Source organism: Melampsora larici-populina (genome assembly GCF_000204055.1).
Source record: "Melampsora larici-populina 98AG31 unplaced genomic scaffold MELLAscaffold_40, whole genome shotgun sequence".
NCBI lineage: Eukaryota > Fungi > Basidiomycota > Pucciniomycetes > Pucciniales > Melampsoraceae > Melampsora > Melampsora laricis-populina.
The window spans coordinates 763,058-784,109 of NW_006768804.1; the positions used below are offsets into that span (position 1 = coordinate 763,058).

Genomic DNA, 21,052 nt, shown 5'->3' on the forward strand with positions numbered 1-21,052 from the left:
TACAGTTGAAATGTGAGAGAAGCTGATAGCTAGAGAAGAAGAACTTGATCTCGGTTGAATGGATAGTTTTATATCTAGGAAACTCTGAATACACCACCAAGAGGGTACAGGACAGGGTCTGGTACAAACCCTGGGGAAAAAATACATCCTAGGGTTTGGCAGTTCTTGCTGTGGAACCCCTGAATCCAGCGTTGGATTGGCCGAGTTTGGATGTGAGATGTATGAGTGCGAGTTGTATACATTCGCGGTGGAGGCTGATGGTTGCCATCGATGAGGGGAGTGGGGATTCGAGTGCACATCAGGCAGCCTAGTTGACTGTGATTCTGGTCCCTAAATACGACGGCGTTGGGGTGGCCTTGGTTGAAGTGCATGAGGTGTATGGGTCGGTGGTTACCAATCAGCTAATGTACCAAACTTGAATTAATCCCTCATCTTCTTCGGATAAGGAGAAGTATAATGCGAAGTAAGGAATACATTGGGTTTGATAAGAAAACAGACCGACTGACTCAAGCTTCTTTTGATCACACAGAATCTAGATGTCATGAAGTGCCTTGACAAGGAATTCAAGCAATAGTACATAGTAATAAATGAACGGCGCACTCAAGAAATTCCACTGTTTACCAAGTTATTTTGATCTTCACCATTCCATAGGTGATCGAAGAATTGCGTTCTTCAAAATAAAATCGCAAGTCGCAAATGAGCGGCGGGTGCTGCTATGGTGCTTATCATTATTCCATCTACTTGTCAAGGAAGACATTATAGATTTGTTGGATTTGCTTGGGGTTTACATGATCCACAAAAACGAAGATATGATAAAATGAGACCATACTCGATGATTCAGATTCTGATACTTTTGAATTACAAGGAATTTACACAGTACGTTTAACACAAAGTTTAACTTCTATCGGTTTAAGTAATTCCGCTGCCTTTTCCAGGGGGGTTTCAGTCTTGACCAACTTGTCTCCAATCGGATATTCATCCTTTATAGGTGGTACGGCTTCCGGTGTAGGCGCTGTGGTGGTTGCATCTTGCCCTTTCATCTTCGACATCGCTATTGGTAAAAAGCACATACAAACAAATCCACAAACAGACCTGATGTTCAGCTTTGATCATAGTCAGTAAAATACCCGAAACATTCACCTTTCTTAGCCTCGATCATAGCTTGTGCCTTTGCTTCACTTCGGCCATCTTCTTGAATGCTTTCTTACTCAATGCAGTCTCTTCAGGTTTTCCATTTGTCTGAGTTGGGTTTGTGCCATTAGCATTTGTACTTTCCGACTGGTTAGGCTCAGGCGGAGCAAAGATGTTAAATTCTGTGAGTTCAATCACGTCTTCTTTGGCTGAACGACGGTCATGAAGAGTTAAATATATTTAGATCGCTTGTGAAACAGCTCGGAAGTATTGGGGATGGGTGTAAAGGGTATCTTCAAACTTGAGTAAGCTACAGGTTATTAGGTACAAAGGTTCTGTCAGCTTCGAGATGGAACTTAGCAATCGTGATAGCGAGGACCAGCTGCGACAAACTTGGTATGTGATTGGAGAGTACTTTTACGTGTACAATACGTGTGGAAGTCGTATTGGTCTTCCGCCCATACTCGATAGATCTGCATCATGCAACTCAAGAACCATCAATACACGTATTCTATATGAAGGAGAATATTGAGATGTGAGATGCTAACGTCAACAATCTGATGGAAGCGCTTCAATGCAACACCCCAATCACCCACTCTCAATCCGACTCCAGCTTCTTCAGCTGCATACCATATTGCCTGCGTCTCTACCAAATCGCTTACTGGATCAGGTGCATCCTTACGTGTATAGATTCCGATTCGCTTTCTTGTCTCTGTGAGGAGTTTGGATTGAGTTTCTCGATCGGTCTAAGCTCGAATTGACCGCAGGATATACTTTGCACATTTCGAGTTCAAGAATCGATCCTGGCCATCTAGCTCTCGCGCTGCTCTCAATGCATCTGCTGCTTTTGTGAAAGCCCCTGCTCGTTTATAAATATGAGCTAATGAAAGAAAGAGGTCAGGAAGAGTAAGTGTATGTTGGATCGCAAGTTGAGCCACTTCTAGCGCTTGAGAAGTGAGTCCAAAGTGTGAAGAAGAATAAAGTGGGGCCAAGAAATGTAAGATCCAAAGATAGGTTGATGGTAATTCTGTGTTAGCATCACAGCTATGTCCAAATTGGCTTCGTAAGTGTTCTGCAACGGCTTGAATGATACGAGCTTTCTCAAGATCGGCCAAAAGGGGTTTAAGATCGTTGAAAACGAAGGGGATGCCTTTGCTAAATCTATCGTAAAGATATGACTCTAATTCAGCTTCGAATTGAGTGCCAACTGCGTGATCGAGGATGGTACGCTGAATGAGTTTGGAAGTTGGATAACGCTCAGTAAGATTTGTCAAGACTTCCATATTTGACGACTGGCCATCGAGTATTTTGGTATTGATATAACCATTCAAATAAGTCCGATTTTCCGCGTTACCCTCGATTAGATCGAGCCAAGCCCATTCAGCTGCTTGGGTTCTACCAAGATCTGTGAGGAGTCGTGCGCGAGCCAACAGATAAGCAGATCGATCTAATACATCAGATGAATGACTTTCTAGATATGCAAGTGCTTTTTGAGGCGGTGTTGTGATAGAAGCCTTGAAGAGAGTGAGCTCAGAGCGTTCAAAACATCGATCAGGTTAGTCGTCCATTGCGTGGCGAGAGCCATCAGTTGTGATAATCTCTGTCTCAGGTGGTGCTGGCATGTAGAATTCTTCGGAGTTTGGTGAGGGTCCATCCACAAGAGGGCTGTTCGAAGTCGCCAAATGTTCCATGACAAATTCAAAAGATGTTGAGGTGGTCAAGTAGCTTGCTGAGGTGGTGAAACTGTGGGGCCGTAAATGAAGTTGAATCGAGTTTTAGTGGCAAAGGTTTGTGTTAAGGTAACGGTGATGAGTTAAACTTTGAGGTGGTGAAAGTTCGAGTTGAGTGGTAATGAGTTTGGGTTGAGATGGTGAGATTTGGTGTTGAGGTGGTAAACATTCATGACCAGCATTGCTACTCGGAACATTGTATGAGTTTACGTAAAACTGTGTTTTCCGACAACAGTTTTTTGAGCCTTGAGGACAGGAACGAAGGTCATTCCATGATGACTGTCGGGCTGTCGGGCTTTCGGGCTTTCGGACTTTGGTCCGGTTTCTGTGCAGTGATTGATGAACCACTCGGCCAGTATTTGAACGGTGAACAACCGTTTTCAAGTCTACTCAAGTCCACGCGCATTACCGTGGTCACGACTCACCGTAAACCGGTTTGCTTACCAGTTATAGATCACCGCAGCACAACCTCGCCTTCGACGGTCTGATTAATGATGATCATCACTGCTGAATGTGATCTCCTTTTACCCTTCCTAATGAAGGAAGATGCTTCTATGAAACATTGAAATTCCCTTCGAACCATCAAAGGATGGCAAGGAAGATACACATTGATCTCAGCATTATACTTGCGGATCAAAGTGAACGTCATCACCAATCAACTCGCAGGTTGTTTTCCCCTGGATCAAAGTACAAATTCACACTTATTGTTGGGCTTTCTTCAATTGCAATCAAAAAATCTCTAAGCGGTGTAGTTACCAGTTCGAAGAGACCGGTTTACAAAACTGTAAAACGGACACGACATGGTTGTGGAAGGTGTGAGAGCCACGACGGCCTGAGATCAAATGAAAGCACTATAGTGCAAGAGACCACAAGCTTTCACCCGGTCCAAATGAGAGGAAGGGTTCACCAAAAGCGGCGTTGCGTTGCTTTAATGTGTGTCAGCGCCTCTAGGCATCGTCATGAAGTGTTTCCATTGCCACTGTGCCTCGTTGCAGTCCTCATACCTCATACACCCTCGAATGAGTCCTCTATTTTAAGATATATTGACAAACACTCATAGAGAACAATACAAGACCATCTCGAGAAGAACTCTTGTACCCAACAATTGCCTCCAATACCTCAAAGCCTGTCCCTTTTCATCATGGATCAAACCGGCACACTCTCCGATCCCAACGTTCGCCCTCGATCAAAACGTAAACCAGCTCATGATTCTAACCCCCGAACTAAGATACCACCTAACATACGTAAGATTATGGGCGACTCTACCATCACAGTTGAAAATTTAGACTGACATCTTTTGGGCTTGTCACTTCCAATAGACAATGATCGATGCTTGGCACTCTTAGAAGATATGAGTCCCAAGGCGCTGACTGGCGTTCTGCGCGAGTATCGCGTTCGCATACGACCAGGCACAAAGATTGAAGGACTTAGAGACCTGTACAAGAAATGGGTTTTTCCAGTTCAAGAAGAAGCTTATCTCCCACCGGCTTCGACATCAATCTCGAGTCCAATTCACGAAGGAGCAAGCGTTCTTGGAGAGCTGAGCGCCACTCACAATGATCACGATCCTGGACCATCACAAACGTGGCCCGCGCATCCTGCGGAGTCTGATGTGGGCTCAGAACAGCCAGTTGCCGTTCCAAAAGTATCTGGATTTCATCATTTGAAGAAAGAAGTCCTCCAAAGACTCTTAAAAGACAACAGAATACCATTTTCTGGGCTTCGAAAGGACAAGTTGATTGAGCTGTGCGACCAGAATGCTCTGACCGGTAAGCCTTAAACCATCACTCTGAGCTACCGAAACACGGTATACTGACAATTTGCTTGCATGTTCGCCACTCAGTACCCACAGAAGGCACCGCAGCCAATTCACCAGCCATCAACTCAACTGCTGTCACTTGCGGCGGCTCAGAAACTCAGGTCCTTTCAGAAATACCGCCCCCCCTTGAAAGAACCATAAAATCTAACCGTCGCGCTCCAGCTGGAAAAGCTTCCAAGCAAAGCAATATCCCCAACGTCAGCAAAAAAGAAAAATCCACTGATTCAACACAAGGTTGCTCCTCCGCTCCCAGTTTCACTGTTTTAGTGCAGTCGAGCTCCGATCTCAATGACCATCATGCTGGATCTTCACAAACGTTGCCCATCAAAGGTTCTTCTAAGCAGCCATTCGATTATTTGGCGTCAACAAACCCAGAAATTCGAGAGTTCTTGGCAAAAAATGGAGTCTCGACCCCCTCTCGATCGAACAAAGATTTTCTCCACTACAAATATCTCGAGTGGCAGTCAAAGAAATCTACGCTTGATCTTGCAGAGTGCGATGTGGGCACAGGACAGCCAGTCAACATCCGAAAGCTATCTGTATCTCATCCATGTAAGAAACAAGTCCTCCAGAGTCTTTTAAGGGAAAACGGAATACCATTCTCTGGTCTTTCAAAGGATAAATTGATCGAGCGGTGCAAAACAAATAATCTGACCGGTGAGCTTGAAACCTTCATCCTTGGTTACTGACCAACATGATGCTGACAATTTTATTGCTTGTTGATGTTGCAGTGCCCAATGATGGTGCAGCCTCCCAGTCGGCATCCATCCAGTCAAGCCTCATCACTGACAGCGGCTCAAAACTCCCAGTACTTTCCGATACACCGCCCCTTCTTGAAAGCCCTATAAAGACCAAATGCCTGGTTCCAGCTGACAAAGTTGAAGTTCCCGACGCAACTGCCAATCTTAGTAAAGAAGCAAAACCCAGTAATCTGATACAGGATTTTGAAGCCAGTTCCAGTACCGAATCGTCGCTCGGGTATCTTTGCGGTTAGATTCCTATCAACACTTGATTTTTCCTTCTACTTTCAATATTCACTGATGGTTACCATTTCTCTAGAGAGCTCTAAATCTGTTGACCAACAACACGGCTCTAGCGCCCCTCGCGAGGAAGATGACGCAGAGGCAAGCATTGGAGATTCAAGTACCAGTATGGAGAACGTAGAAGGTAGTGAAAGTGGAGGGGAAGGGAGCAACATAGATAGCACGAGAGAAAGCTCAAAGAACCAGAGGAACGAAGTCCCCCAACAGTCAGAGAAAGGCTTTACATCATCCACAGCCAGTTCCAAGCTTGCCGAGCCCCTGGTATGCCAGACCGAATCCACGAAATTTATAGGTATGGTCCATGTCGTTAAATAGCAATTCCTTGATGTGTATTACAACTTATCTCAAACTGTCTTCCTTCACACTTCATTCGCACTCGGTCACTCCACAAGAGGAATCAGCAAAATCCCTCGATTGTGATCCACGTGGGTTGTCTATTGCTAAAGGCTTTGATTACATTTCATAATTGAGTTTTCGTTAAGTTTTTTGCTGACCAGTCAAATGACTCGTGCAGGTAAACCAGAGCCCGGCGCCGGCGCCAAAGTGCACGAGTTTGATTCACGTCAGTTTCCTGCCACCAAATGTTAGCTCACCGGTGTAAATTCATGATGTTTTGTATACTTTGTAGGCAACCGATCTACTTCGACACAGGGCCAAGGATGTGAGGCCTCACACAATCAACATCGTGGACTAGCTGATGTAGCATCCGACCTTCCTTCACCACATTCACTTGGCAATTCCCCACACGTTCGAGAAGCAAAGGGTAAATCTCGGGAGCACAACCCAATACCGCCCCAAGCATCATCCTCGAGCCAGCCCCAAAATCGGGGTTCCTTTTCTGCCTCGCCCGGGAACACAGATCAGACTGCGTCAAAATTGGACGTCATCATGAGTTACTTAGAAAAGTTGACTGTGGGCCAGGAATCAGCTGAGCTCAAAACGCTTCAAACCAACCAATCTTTACAAAATTTGGAAATATCTTTCGAAAATATGCAGGTTGAGCAGTCCGATGCATCAGAGAAACTAGAAAACCTTATCAAAACAGTATCAAAATTATTGGACTCCAACGAAGAGCATCATACAGTGAGCTCGAGGCGAAGCAGGCCACCCAGTGGAGCGAAAAATCGCTACACTTCTCAAGGTGGAAAGCTATCGGTTGGTCCCACGTTTCCAGAGTCGTCTTTAATTTTCCAAACAGAGTCACTAACCAATTTACGCAACTGTACAGGGAGCCATACGATTGTGTTGTGCCACATTGATCGGGAGAAGGGCAGAAGAAGAGACATTTCCTGAGCCTGCAAACGAAGCTGAAAAGCGTCAGTGGCTAGTGGATCTACTTAAAGAACCAGCAGGAGCTCAAATGGGGAGGGTTCCAGGTGATAGTCCTGATCGCCCTGATACGCATTTCCCTTTCAAATCTGGCCCTGGACACTTGAAGGCATCAACCACACAACTTCAAACCATGCGCACAATGCTATTACAACACGGGGTGAAACGTTTCCGACCAGACTTAAGCAAACCTTACAAATCGGTCGACAACTCATTTCTGTGGGGTTTGGCTGTTAAAATATTCCTTAGGCTGGTCGAAGCGGGTGAATACCCTGGGGTCAGCTTGGAATCGGCTCCACGGGAGATCGTTGAGGCTGAGTTTCAACTGCACGTCACTGACTGCTTGAGAAAGAGGTGAGCAATACCCTCATGTACCAATTGATTGCCGATCTTCTGATAATTGCACACCTGGCAGAGATCGAAATGAGCGAAACCTGACACCAACAGAACTTGCCGCCCAAAAACGTCGAGCAAACAAAGCCTCGCGGCTTTTCAGCGTACGCACATTGTTCTGACCGGCCTCAGAAAAGTACCCGCTGACTTGTATTTCTTGTGCAATAGTTGCGAGAGTTGCGCCAAACTACTGCAGCAGATACCCCGGGCCTTGAGCATCTGTGTTATATTGTTGCTCAATGTTGTAGCGACGATGAGCTACAAAGCGAAGATGAAGACGACACTGGGATAAACACTGCTGCTCGAACCAAGACTTGTGAAGTCCTTGATTTGGGATGGAGGAGTGAAGACTGTGAGAGCATCATGTTAGCTCTGGATAACCTACGCAAAAGTTACCGCAGCATGGCTCCTTCAACACCTCGTGGGCTCCCTTCTCGAGTCCGGATCCGGCCTGAAATAAACAATCGCAAGAAAAGCGCAATGGAAGCACCAAAAGGGCTCTCCATTGATTGTTATAGGCCCTCATTTTTGGCTAGTAGAACCGAAGTGGAAAAAGCCTATCTCAAAATCAACATGGTTCCGGGGCTTCCAAAATATAAAGATATCTTGTTTTAGTCCGAGCGATGTGGAAAATGGCGGCCCGGCACCTTCATTGTGCTGTCATCATACAATTCTCTCAGTTCAAAAACTTTGTTTCAATTTGGTCATCTTGGTTCTTTTCAGTTTGTATCATCATCATCATTCATCATTCATCTTAAAGGAGAACATGCAATCCAGCAGAAACTGATAAAACCTCCACTGACTCCCCTTAAAAGAGTGAGTTTTGCCCGGCCAAAGTTTCAGCCTCGCAAGACGTGGCCAGAACTGATGTGTAACGCGGAAGCTCACTTGGTCGTTAGATTCAGTCGCATATTTATGTTTGTTGTAGTTGTGATGTCATGTGTTTGCCATATTTAATTTTTGCAGTTTCTGTTGTTGTACCAATTTGTATTGCAGAAGATTATGCTGATATTTGTAATGTGATGATAAATATATAACAATTGATCCCGGTTTTTCTTGGTGCTTCTTTTCTGCTTTATGAGAAATAATGGAACCTAAATGGAATTTAACATTACAAGAATCTATTAAATTGCCAAATGAAGTTAGTAAAATTGAAATTCATCAACGTGCACTTGATCTACATTCAACTAATTCATCTAAATCTGAATCGCTTTCTTTTTTTTGATTTTTCAAGAGAAATGCATTCAAAGAACATAATCTTTTATTCTTGGCTACTTGGACATATCTTTTAATTAATCTGGAATGAGAGTAAGGTAGAGATTTTGATTTTACCATTTAACCTACATGCCAAGAAAAATGACTTCCAAAGTCAAGAAAAATGTAAATAGTTGTAATTTATCTGATATACTCTATAAGAAACGAGTTCCTTCAATCAATCAATCAAAAAAAAATTCAAACCTCTTGCGTATTCTCAAATTAAGATTGACTTTGGAACGGAGTTTTTACAGATAGGTTATTACAATCTCTCGTTCTCATCGAATAGGCCATATTTCAATTTTGCTAGCTTTACTTGTTTTTTTCTCAAGATGAATCCTGATTAATTCAATTTCTGAGCTCTTAGTTCTCTAGTCCAGAGTCCAGATGAATCAGGAAAGCCCCAACAATCTTACCCGCCAGATTTATAGCAATTGACGGCAAAGTTGTGAAAAGCTTTTCTGAATTTTGTGTTGTCGGTAGAATTTTAACACTTTGCGAAGACCAAAGTGATTCACTTTGAACTCGGTCACAACTATTGAACTAGAGAACAAATTGGTTATCTGATTTCATCATTCTTGATTTCTAAATTCACTTGTACCAATCATGTTAAAAAAGGGTACTTGATCTATATCATTCCTTCTTATATACACTCAATGGTCTTTACTCGTTAAAACAATCATTTTGAGAATTGGTTCGGGATTGAGCTTTCTTTGCTAAGATCATACAAAGGACGTTCAAACACGGTTTCGACGAGTAAAATGTTTGATTGAAGATTCGAGTTCTTTGTGATCGAGAATGAGATTTCTTGATGTTCAGTAACTTTTCGAGAAGCTAGAAAATGATTCATTTGATAGATTTGAATTCCCAGATCGATCAAAAAGACAAAATCAGTTATCAAACTTATTTCCAAGAAAGACAAATAATCATACCGAAAGGGTTTCTTGGATCCTTAGCATAGGTAGCAGCTAAACAAAAAAACCAAAACCAAAAGAATAAGTCACAAAGATACCAAAGGGGTTATTTGAGATTGAAAAAAACTTACAAGCCAACATCGAATTTTGAACTTTGTTGATCAAATAAAAAGTGACAGCCCCGCCGAAGATGAAATGACTCACTGGTTTCCAAACAGGAGTAGGAGCACCTCCATATCATTTTGATGATGTGATTGATCGGATTAGATTGGTTGAGTCAATAATCGTTTGTTCGGCTCAAGATCGATGGCCTTGTGATTAGGAAGTACACCAGCGACCACAACTTCAAGGAAAACGAGTTCACAAACACATAAGAATCAGAATTTGATATGATGATACCATCTTTGCCAGGAATTTCATGATAACTCACTGAGGAATACATCTCGATCTCCAATTCTCCATGGTGGTGGTGTTTCATCTTTGATTGATTCTTTGCCTTCACATCTAATTCCAAGTCCAGTAGATTTCACTCTAGTTTCTGACATCGATCCATACTATATAAAAAAGGAAACTCGATATCTTGGTTATTTATTCAAATAAATCATTCTGAAGAAATGGAAGAGATTTAAACTTACAGATTTGTATGTGAATTGAAGTTGATAAGTTGGTAAGTCAAGAGTGAACGGCAATCGATCATGATCACTCGATAGGTGGAATTCGATTGGGTGTGAAAATTGTCGACGTGGCAGGCACCGAATTGGAGGGAGGATGTGTCTCAGGACTCGGAGACGGGGTTCGGGGTTCGGGGTTGACCCAATCCACGGTGTGTACAGGCTTGCTGCGCTGCGCGTCACCTGTATCCGGGGGGGAAAAAGCAAAAAAAATGTCGAAGATGACATTGATTCCTAGAATAGCTGTACTTCTCGGGGCCTGTTGAGCTTGTGCCATTATCACAGACTTGGAGCTGATCCTAAGCGTGTGTAACAATCCAAACAACATCCTGGGATGTTTTTAACTGGTAAAACACCCCCAGGAATTTTCCCTCCATGAGAGGATGACGGCGGCGAAAACGTAACCCTCGTGATTGGTGGCCAAAGAATTGGAGCCTGCGCAAACCGCGGAAAGTTTTGGCGCGGAGGTGGAATGTGCGGAATGACTGTGGTTCAATTCGAATTCAGTGCTCTAGTGCAGTTCAATTCAAATTCATTTCTCTATGATATGGTACAGCTTGGAAATATTTGATATGTGAAAATTCGAAAGTTGTGGTGGATGTCAAAACAATTCACTTTGAAGTAGATCCATGAAAAGCACAACAACAAATGATAATGTTTGAGACTTTGATCTCGATGATAGAAAGAAACCAACTGATCATGTTTGAGACTTAATGTTTGAGACTTTGATCTCGGCAATTGAAACAGAGCAGGTGATATTGTTCAAGCCTTTCATCTCAAAAAGTGTTCAAAATTTCAAACGTTGAGGCTTGAAATGTGGTTCGGACGACTGGGTTCTAATATCAATCCAATGAGTTAATGTTCATTGGAGGGGTACATCGAGAATCCGGCAATGATCCTCACGAACCCAACATACATTTCACAAAAAAGTCTAAGATAACATGATAAAATGGTTTGAGACAAGCGTCAAAAAGAAATGTAATCAAGAGAAAGAGACATACAAGAAAGAGACGTTCAAAGGAAGAGTGGAAGCCGTGAATTCAAAAAGGGCAAACTTGAAAAATGAAAAAAGTGAGAAACAGTCAGAAGGTAAGATAAAGGCAAAAATCAAGACGACACGTCACTACTTGGGGCTGAGGATCTTTGTGCATGGGATTTAATTTTACATCAGGCTTTTGGAGGAGGGAGTATTATAATCCAAGAGAATCAGCCACGTTAGAAAGCGCTTTGCTAATTCTCGGGGGCGTGAGGTCCAGCCTGCAAGGTGTCTTCTGAGCAAAGAAAAGAGATCAGGAATCAGCTTGGACAGATAGATGAAATATAGGGTGGTCTCTAAGCGTACCTAGCCATATCCCAACGTTGGCCGCTGAACCCCCAGACTCCGCCCAGACGTTAGTGACCATTTCTGACTTGGGCTTTTGTGAGGCAGGCGCTTGGTCAATCAGTCCATTGGGCAATTCAATATCGGTGTGATGCCCGCTGTACACTGAGAAGCCATCCATTGCAGCAGTCATCTCGGCCACTTGGTCCAGGCCGGTGAGAACCTTCTTTGTTCTAGAACGGGTATTTCCAGATGGTCCGCTTTGGAGGGATTCACCAGAAAGGCTAGACAGCATGATGGTGGTGGGTGAACTCAAAGTTCGAATTCGCTTGGCTGTTTGTTTGGCATTCAAGATGATTTTGGTGGTTGCAGGCGCCTCAAGGGGATTAAAGGAGTCGGCTTCGGCAGCGGCAACACGGGGAGTAACAGTGGTTTGGGAGTCGTGTTCTGATATGTTTGCAACTATAGTATCATCAAGATCTTCACAGAAGGCTTTGTCTCGCGGTCGTTTGGCGTGCCCACCCAATCTACGGTCAATCAAATCAGGATCACCCCTCACCTCCCAAAGCCAATCTCTCTCATCTTTGCTGATTAAAGTTGACCCGGTGATGCGGTCCAGAGAGGAGTTGAATCGAGTGGCCTGAGCAACGAGTGAACCACACGACTTCTTAGACTCGTGTTTTGAACCTGTTGAATGGGAAATCAGGTCACGTCGGATATTCTTGATGAACTGGTCGCGTGCAGTTGAGGTTGTGATGGTCTGCAGGCATCACAAGTCAATTAGTGAACCACAAGGTATATTTTTATGGGATGGTATCTGAGACTGACTGTGTTTTGTTCAGGGCAAGCCATTTCGATTCGTGCTGGGGCTAGTTGCGTGCAGTGTATCTTCAAGTATACAATCTTAATGTCTATCAGGAGAAAAGGAAGTTGAAATGGAAGATACGATGTAATTCTAACAGGAAAGGAAGTGTTGGCGTAATGTGGAACTTCGATGATCAAGAGACAACTATGAGGCCGATTTTATGAGCTACGAATGATGCACGCCTTATAAGCAGGGGCTAGCATTCCATTTGAACACTGCACACTGCTCCGAGAAATTGACAATACGCCAAGGCGTTGTGTGTCTATTTGGAAGGCCAGTCCGGACTGGGGGCAAGCAGCCTGGCCCAGCCAACGGTGCCCTGGGTAGCTTGCAAGGGTACAGCTACAAAATCCAGAGCAAAGTTACGCGGCATACTATTCAAAGAAGGTCTCTAAAAAGATCTCTCCCAGATTTGGGAGAGTTCACACTATCAAGTGGCACTCTACGCAGTGTGTCTCTTGCGATCCTCCTGCGCGACCAGGTCTTGTAGCAAAGAAATTCTAACTCCCACTATGTAGCTTTGCCTCACCTAGGCTTTGCGTCAACAAGGCAAAGTAACACCCTTTTAGGCAATCACAAGATGGTATGGGATTTTAATGGATATACATGTAACTACATAGATACAATTGAGAGTCGGATTTGGGCTAGTGGTTGTACCGGGGGAAGCGATCCCTTTTTGACTAGGGCGTGATTATTTCTTGTATTGCGGTTAGCATTGTGGTACACGGCACAACGAGCATTCAGGGCATTTGGCCCTAGTTGGCCATCTTTGTTGTTCCGTTGTCAGGAACACGTTGAGTCTTTTTTATTTACTTTCCCTTGTATTGTATTGGTTCAGTCGTCATCTCATTTAGATCGATCTTGTCAATGAATTCCTTACTTGTAACTCTTTCCATCATTCCACATTGCATACGCCAGCCGGCCATCAAACCAACACGATTTCTGCCTGCTTTTTGCACATCGACTCCCTACTAGAATCTCTGGACGCAAATAAATGGCTCCTCTTGCCGGCACGCCCATTCACGTCAAAAGCACTGTTCGGTTCGCGCAGAATACTGAAAGCATAGATTCCGGTCGACCGGCACGCAGTCAGAGCATCAAAAAATGTCACAAGATCCTCACGCCCGCGGTTGTCATCCCATACAGCCCGTTGACTCATTTAGACGCCAGAGGAAGACATACGAGCCAGAGCAGCTTGCAAATCAATTGTGACTCAGAAAATCAACACTTTGGTAAGTGGTTCTTCACGGTCTGGGTCTATAGTGAGGATATGAGCTCATGAGACATTGCTACATCATTTGTGTCATCTTCAGTTCGAACACGCTCTCAAGCTCGTATTGACATTGGACACCAGGCACCCGCCGCAAAACGTACTCGCCGTTCGGACATTGGCCTTGATTCTTATAAACCCAACCAGATCTGTCTAGACCGAGTCACACGATATGAACGACCTTTGACACGGTCATCCTCTTGCTCAAATTCCTGTTTAACCAAGCCAGAGGCAAGTCAAAAAGTGGGGCTAGGCCTTGCGCAGATTGGTCCCAATTTACCAAGCCCTCAAGTGGATAGCTCTCATCCTGTGTCTCCCTCCCGATCACCAAGTGGAAGTCGGAGAGCCTGGGGTACCGGTACGATTTTCCAGACGCAGGAACCTAAGGTACCCCCAGGGCTGGCGGTGGACCAAGATGGTATGTTTACTCATTTGGTAAACATAAGGGCCTCTCGGCAGGAAATTACAACTAATTATCTTTGATTTTGATTTTATTCAGATCATTCAGTGGTAAATGAAATAAATGAGTTGATCAAGAGCCCACAAGACATCAGCGTGAGTATGCTTGTTAAATTTGCACACCTGTTCCCTATTTCAAAACTTAAAAAGAACTTTCTTGTTTTTTCTCTTTGAAGGCTCTAGCAAAGAAGTTTTCAACTGATAAATTATTGACGTTGAATAGAGTTACTGCAATTTTACTTGAAGAAAGATTATCTAAGGATATCTTAAAGCGAAAAGATGAGGGTCATTTTGGACAGGAATGCAATATTGGTCAATGACGTGACTCCGTCAAAGTATGCATAAAAATGCAAGAGTGTCTTTTCAATATTCCTGACCTCAGTAGAGATAAATGAGCAGTTATTCCTGGTGCAATGATTTTTGGTTGGCTGGCCAGATTCTCAGCTTCTATCTTGTGGGCCGTGGACTGGCTCTTTCACATACATTTTTTTCACATTTGTATGCTGTAATGGAAAGTGTGTCAGCAAAATTGTTTCTTTGACACCGCTATGTCTGTGTTCCGTGTTGGCATACAACGCAAGCTACCAAACATTCAATTGCTATTACTTCTCACTTTTCCTCAGACAAATTTGTTTCATCATACTTTGATTATTGTAGTTGAAAGTTTATGGAGATGACAAATTCTCAGAATCGCAGTTTGATCACATTTTGTGCAGATTCTGGTTAGGCCTATCAGATTCAAACCATGGATTCCTAAATGATGTTAAGGGGGTTCAATGTGCATATTCTGAGGACTACCTCAGCGCTCAATATCAAAAGCAAATATACCAAGTTTATTTAGACTGTTGCTTTGTTTTTCCTCTTTTGATGATTCAGATGACAAAATCTGTCTCCTTATAAAACTTTTCCCAATATTTGTGTATTCTCTTGGTCCACATGACTTTTCTATGTGCCTTGCTGAGAGATTCAGGAAAATTCAATCAATGTGACAGTGTGCATGATGTTCTATAGTGATGTTTGATTTGATTTCACATCCATGATGTGTCCACAAAATCAAGATCAAGTCATCAAAGAAATCAAGAGGATGAGGACTCAAGAAGTAACCACTCACAATTGCATATTTGGTGAGTTTCCCAGCACAAAACAACAACTTACTTAGATTGAGCATCAGCCACCTTGACAGCTAACTGGACCAAGTCTGGATCTCATATATTTCAGGGTACTCTTAAACTTTCTTGGTGAGGGGCAGGCGTCCAATTCTTCACTCCTTGATTGTGTGTAGTCTTGATGCTACACAAGATCTGGGGAGGTCAAAATTTACATTTGACAACATGTCATTTGGTGGAGGTAATCTGGAAGAGGAAACTTTCCTGCCAGGATTCACTTTGATGAGTTTAGGGAGTTCTTGTGGTTGGCACATGCCAAGTGGTATGTCTATTCATGTCAGCACTTTATTAGAGGACCCAAGGCAACAAAGGTATGTACTGTTGCACTACTCTGTACTGTTTTGCTTTCTAGTTGATGGCATATAAAGTTCATTTATGGTATACAGATATGTGTTCTGGAAATTTCCAGATACTCTCAGAATGGCCCAAACACAAATTTTGGGTAGTAAAATAAACCTATAAGCTCACACTGCTTCTTGTACACTCCAATGCACAGCACGGGGCTTATGACAACAAAGCACACTTTTGCCTGTGAGGTAAATTGGATATTGACGACAAAATCTGTGCTCCTTATAAAACTTTTCCCAACATTTGTGTATTCTCTTGGTCCACATGACTTTTCTATGTGCCTTGCTGAGAGATTCAACGAATTTGAGAAATCACCAATAAATTTGATTCCCAAAGTTAAACAATTTTGTGGATGATCCGCAACCATTGACAATTGAATCATTCTAGTCTTGACTGAACATGTGATTGAAAAATCGAAGACAAGAGCTGGAGTATACATATACCTAAATCCTGCATATGTATGTATTTTGCGGGTACAGTTTTTCTTCAGCTCAAGAGAAGATTCTGTGGTACATATCACTGGGCAAATAGAGGAAGAAACACCTCAATGTACATGAGGACAAGGCACAGGCAGATTTGATTTGCAAGTAAGAGAGAAATGAAAAATATATGCAAGTAAAAACGTAAAACAACAACCCCAAATTTACACATTGACAAGTAAGAGAGACATGAAAGACACATGCAAGTAGAAACGTAAAACAAGAACCCCAAATTTACACATTGAGAAGAGCTATGAAAGGAAAAACAGTCTAGAAACCCCGTTTCATGCGTCAATGAGCCGCGTCGTCTTGGTTGGTTTGATTCACATGTACATGACCCCGCTTGGCAGTGGCTGCAATCTCAACAGGTGAACCCAGTGAACTCAGAGGGGTCGAAGTATAGTAGACTGAATTCATTCCGATGTTTAGGATGCGGTCATTGTAACAATATAATCAGACCACAGAATCACAATGCGTAAAATTTTATTGGGCTCACCAGGTGAATTCAAAGTCATCAACTCGATACCTAAATCCTTCAGGAGCGGGGAAGATGGGGCTGACACATATATTCCAGTCAGCTCTCCGCATTCGTGATTGCTTGATACTTCTACCAACGGTGGGACATCTACCGATGGCAGTGAGGAGTGAGAGGGGGGGCAAGAGTGGGTGCCAAATGACACAGGGGGCAGGCGCTCGTTAGCCTTCTCAAAGGTCCAAGTAGGGTCCAGCGACCACTTAGATTCCATTGTATCAGCTTTGTACGACAGTTTGGTCCCGGTGGGCGTCGATTGATTATCCGAAGGGGGAAGCAGACGGACAAATGCTGGTTTAGACTTTGGAGAAATGGGTGAGGCGCCTAATCTGGGTCGCACACCTATCAAGGGACCAAATGTTGGATCAGCAGGAGTTGTAAAACGTTTTCAGTGAAGGCTTACCATTTTCTGGATATATGGGACCCAGGGAAGCCAATTCTCGGAATACAGATGAATTGTAAGTGTTGTTGATTTGTTGGGCGGCATTGGCATGATCAGTCATTTCATCAGTGTCAAGTAGAAGTTGACCATATGAGTCTTGGCCAGCTTGGATTGATTTCGTCGCATGATTGTTCACAATGGGATTGACTATCTCGTGATGATTGGACGAGTTTTTGGGTGAGACAGCGGTTGGTGGCTGCTTGGAAGTTTCACTTCTTTCACGTTCCACTGCTTCTGCTTCCAAGCTAGATGGTGAAACATGGATTAAGCTATGAGTAGATGCAGACAAGCCAACGGTGACAAATGAGATGTAAAAAAACCCACAACGCCTCAATTATTATTCTCTCGTGGGAGGTATCAACGAGCTGGAGATGTTCGGTTCCGTCCATGTGACAGAGGAGACTCAGAGGTGGACGTCTTGGAAGTAACGAATTTCGAGGCCTCAGATGGGCAAGTAAAAGGGGTCCTTTCTCTTGCACAAAATTCTTGCATTTCTGGATTCGCTCCAATTCCAAATGGTCTTCTCTTTTCAAGGTTTCTTCCTGCAGGCTAAGAGGAAAAAAATAAATCACACACCTAAAAGAGGATAATAGTTGAACGGCGGGAGAGCAATCAAAAGTACGTACCATGCTTCGAGGTGAATCAAGTCACTTCCTGGCTCACTGGAATGAGGATTTAGTCCGTCGGATGTTCTGCCGGATATAAAATTATCCCAGCGGTTTCCCTCTTTCAAATAATCTACCGCCTTACGTTCAGCTGCTTCTGCTTGCAACCTGGGAGGCAGAAATCATTTCAGTCGTGAGCTGCAGAAAACTTGAGGTCAGTTTACCTACATTGCTTGAAATGGGAAACTTTCCAGGGAGTCTGTGGGGACTCTGATTGGTGATGGGATTTTGAGTGAATGCTTCTTCGAAACCCTCGTGCTTGCACTTGAAGCGGCCAAGTGATGACGGGATTGAGGGGGTTGAGAGGGCTGTCTTTGAGAACTACGAGAATGATAGGGAGTCAGTGTGGATCCAGATGATGTTTCTTTGTTTGGGATGGCGTCACGGTACCTGTCAGCTGCGGATTTTGCAAGAGGAAGTTTTCCAGAATGCTTCTGCGATATATGGGGATGCGAGGCTGAAACAGTGGGGACGGGAGATAATTGATAATGTTTGGTCCTGTCTTCCGGAAAGCTATGGAAAAGGTGATCAGTCAATGCAAAGCAATGCGAGCAAACATGACACTTGAGCTTACATCAATGCGGCGGAGTCACTTCCAAGTGAACTTTGGGCTGAAACTGTTGCCGTGTATGACTTATGGGGACGGTGTCTGGAGGGATCTTCAACAAACTTGGAGCACGCAGTATCACTAGCTGAAGGATTGATTCTAAGATTCTCCGCGGCCGCCACTAGCGATGGGGAAAGAAATGAGCTTTTTGGGCCAAGGCTAAGCTTCAGATCGCCCGGCCTGACCATCATGTCGCTCAGATCGATGGCACTGGAACTTCCTCCCCCCCAATGCGCCTTAGGGGTAGTTTTCACTTTGGGTGAGGATCGGTCGGTCAGATCTTTTTTGGGTTTCATTTTTCCGGAAGACATCTTGATAGACTGGACTTTTTGGACAGCCTTGACCGCAGATGAGATGACTGGCTTTGATTCAAGGTCTTCGATACCACGGGCTTCTGTTTGGGAAAGTTTGACTGGGCGGGATCTAACAAGCTGTTTGTTGCGGAGCGAGCGCCTGAGTCCTGGGTCGGGGTGAGGCGTAGTGTGATAGGTGGCAAGCTGCGAGGCGGGACCTACCAAAGAAATCAATTACTTGCGGTCAGAAAACCTAGCGCACTCCGTAAAAAAGACAAGATGGGGTTTAAACTGTACGCACCTGCTCGTGCCAATTCCAAAGCTTGGAGCAACATGGTTTCCCTGGGTACTGACCTCTTCAAACACGCTGTCTTGTCTCTACTGTAGATATACTCCCGCAGTGCAAAATCACCAAGTTTCCGGATGTATTCTTTCTCTTCTAGAAATTTTGTTTCTGACATGTCGTTGGATGTGGCCCGAATACACCAAGCAGGAGTGAATTTAGGATTCTTGGTTAAACAGACAAGGGATTTGAAGAGAACTTGATTGGAAAGGTTTGTGAAACGGAATTGGTGAAGGTGTCTAAGGAATTGATTGATGATAAAAGCAAGCACCGCAAAAACAACGTTGAACTGTGCTTATGTACCCTTGAAGCCTCTGGCACCCTGCCGCAAGATTCGATTTTGCGCTGATAGGCTGCGCATGGCCGTCACAACGGTAATCCGTCGTGACAAGACAGGGAGCCCGTGTATAATCCACTGCTACCAGGCATCAATTGGGTGAAGCTGTAGCATGACGTTGAATGAATGGAAACCCTCAAAAAGAGTAACCTTGCCTGCATCCAAGTCATATACCTTCTACGCAACACGGCCCCCCGAGGGTAGCAGTGTATTATGACGCAAAGCGGCAAAGTGCTAGATGATAACAGTTCGCTAACTAGAAGGTCTAGTCAGGATCCGGGTTTTGGCGAAGAGACGGCAACCCTTACCCTGAGGCCGTCGATCACATGAGGGCATGGTATGAATACTGTTGGCATTCCCTGACTAGTGCCTTGATAGGCAAGTGTTGCCGCGATCAGGTTAGAGCAGAGCTCACCGTGAACTACCAATTGTGGGGTATAATGACGCGATCAATGTGTATGTCCCTTGCCTTCCTTCGACGGTTTGAAGGGAATTTCAATGTTTCAATTCAAAACATCTTCCTTCATTGAAGGGTAAAACAACATCACATTCAGCAGTGATGATCAAATAAAACATTCGAACGTTGGGGCCGAGGTCTCGCGGTGGTGATCAACTTGAATACGGTTGTTCAACCACATTTCACAATGTACTGATTGATTAAGCTTATCGTTCCCTGCGCGGAACCCGGATCAACGCCCAAAAGCCATGACACCGGTCTTCAAATGAAAACGGGGTTCGTGGTGTAGTGTATGTGTAAAACCCCCCGGCGGGCCGGGGCTTTGTTAGGTTAGATTTTATTTCGGCGCAAATTGGCGTTCTCATCGCTCAACATCCCCTTCTCGACCACTCCTACGAATTCAACCCATCGCTCGTCTTGCCTCCCAGCTCCACGGATCCGGTGTTTTCACTTCAAACAAACCGATTCGACGCTTCAAGTTTCAACTGATCATGTCGGTGTTGAGTGTCCCACGTGTTGTGGCTTCCCGCTACGAACACCAGGGGCATTCGTCCCGCTACAGATCGACTTTCGACCAACCCAGCCAAACCGAAGCAATGTTCTATTGCTGTTCTGCTCAAGAAATACCAATGACATCAATGTGTGAACTCGTCCAATAGGCTCGTCTACAATCCTGAGCCAACGCTTCGCTCAGCTTCCTCGCCAAACGACCTCTACGGCTGAATGAATCCAATGCTAACTTTGGCTTGCTTTGTAGGACAATGTACACCACTCTACCGTGACCATTGGACCGACTCCCGACTTTGCTCCTCTAACCATGACTCCTACCGAACGGCTTCCCAGCCAGACCGAGAAGGATTCCAAGGCGCAAGTACTCGATCTCCTCTTGCAGATCTACAATGCCATACGCAGGAACAGCGACCGTGGAGCACCTAGACGAGTTTGTCTTTTTCTCCTTATAAGGATAGTAGTTACCTTCAGCTGATTTCATCTTTCATTTCCAGTCTCCTCGCATGGTTTTGCTCTTTCGACAACTCCTGGTGCTGATTATGCTAGATATTCAACTAAAACTACAAGATACAACAGGCTTGATGTGTAGCCGCAGGGCAATCCGGCTACTCTTCCGAGGTAAGATGTCCTTCCTATTGTGTTGAACAGCGAAGCTGTTATGCCTTTTGCCTTGA

The 21,052-nt window shown here is 44.2% G+C and overlaps 6 protein-coding genes across 6 annotated transcripts; 2 read left to right on the top strand and 4 right to left on the bottom strand.

Annotated features, from left to right (window-relative positions):
* Nucleotides 1-699: 699 nt before the first annotated feature.
* On the bottom strand, nucleotides 700-1,560 carry MELLADRAFT_72750 (uncharacterized protein; the record flags this gene model as incomplete). The annotated part of the gene is made up of 3 exons (XM_007414011.1): nucleotides 700-1,051; nucleotides 1,141-1,441; nucleotides 1,525-1,560. The coding sequence occupies 2 exons, from the start codon at nucleotides 1,157-1,159 to the stop codon at nucleotides 870-872; spliced, it is 201 nt and encodes a 66-aa protein (XP_007414073.1).
* A 317-nt stretch (nucleotides 1,561-1,877) lies between these two features.
* Nucleotides 1,878-2,977, bottom strand: MELLADRAFT_49770 (uncharacterized protein; the record flags this gene model as incomplete). The annotated part of the gene is made up of 1 exon (XM_007414010.1): nucleotides 1,878-2,977. The coding sequence occupies one exon, from the start codon at nucleotides 2,412-2,414 to the stop codon at nucleotides 1,878-1,880; it is 537 nt and encodes a 178-aa protein (XP_007414072.1).
* Nucleotides 2,978-4,002: 1,025 nt separating this feature from the next.
* On the top strand, nucleotides 4,003-8,060 carry MELLADRAFT_91229 (uncharacterized protein; the record flags this gene model as incomplete). The annotated part of the gene is made up of 11 exons (XM_007413983.1): nucleotides 4,003-4,105; nucleotides 4,181-4,630; nucleotides 4,705-5,337; nucleotides 5,412-5,669; nucleotides 5,740-6,015; nucleotides 6,116-6,148; nucleotides 6,238-6,285; nucleotides 6,352-6,878; nucleotides 6,952-7,406; nucleotides 7,468-7,549; nucleotides 7,614-8,060. The coding sequence occupies 11 exons, from the start codon at nucleotides 4,003-4,005 to the stop codon at nucleotides 8,058-8,060; spliced, it is 3,312 nt and encodes a 1,103-aa protein (XP_007414045.1).
* A 3,513-nt stretch (nucleotides 8,061-11,573) lies between these two features.
* Nucleotides 11,574-12,457, bottom strand: MELLADRAFT_66217 (uncharacterized protein; the record flags this gene model as incomplete). Its single annotated transcript, XM_007414009.1, has 2 exons — nucleotides 11,574-12,365; nucleotides 12,434-12,457. The coding sequence occupies 2 exons, from the start codon at nucleotides 12,455-12,457 to the stop codon at nucleotides 11,574-11,576; spliced, it is 816 nt and encodes a 271-aa protein (XP_007414071.1).
* Nucleotides 12,458-13,464: 1,007 nt separating this feature from the next.
* Nucleotides 13,465-14,519, top strand: MELLADRAFT_66218 (uncharacterized protein; the record flags this gene model as incomplete). Its single annotated transcript, XM_007413984.1, has 4 exons — nucleotides 13,465-13,702; nucleotides 13,784-14,158; nucleotides 14,240-14,295; nucleotides 14,376-14,519. 4 exons carry the CDS (start codon nucleotides 13,465-13,467, stop codon nucleotides 14,517-14,519), a joined length of 813 nt encoding a protein of 270 aa, XP_007414046.1.
* A 2,098-nt stretch (nucleotides 14,520-16,617) lies between these two features.
* MELLADRAFT_66219 (uncharacterized protein) lies at nucleotides 16,618-19,192 on the bottom strand (the record flags this gene model as incomplete). The annotated part of the gene is made up of 7 exons (XM_007414008.1): nucleotides 16,618-17,066; nucleotides 17,128-17,435; nucleotides 17,491-17,715; nucleotides 17,793-17,939; nucleotides 18,000-18,344; nucleotides 18,406-18,949; nucleotides 19,033-19,192. 7 exons carry the CDS (start codon nucleotides 19,190-19,192, stop codon nucleotides 16,618-16,620), a joined length of 2,178 nt encoding a protein of 725 aa, XP_007414070.1.
* Nucleotides 19,193-21,052: the final 1,860 nt, after the last annotated feature.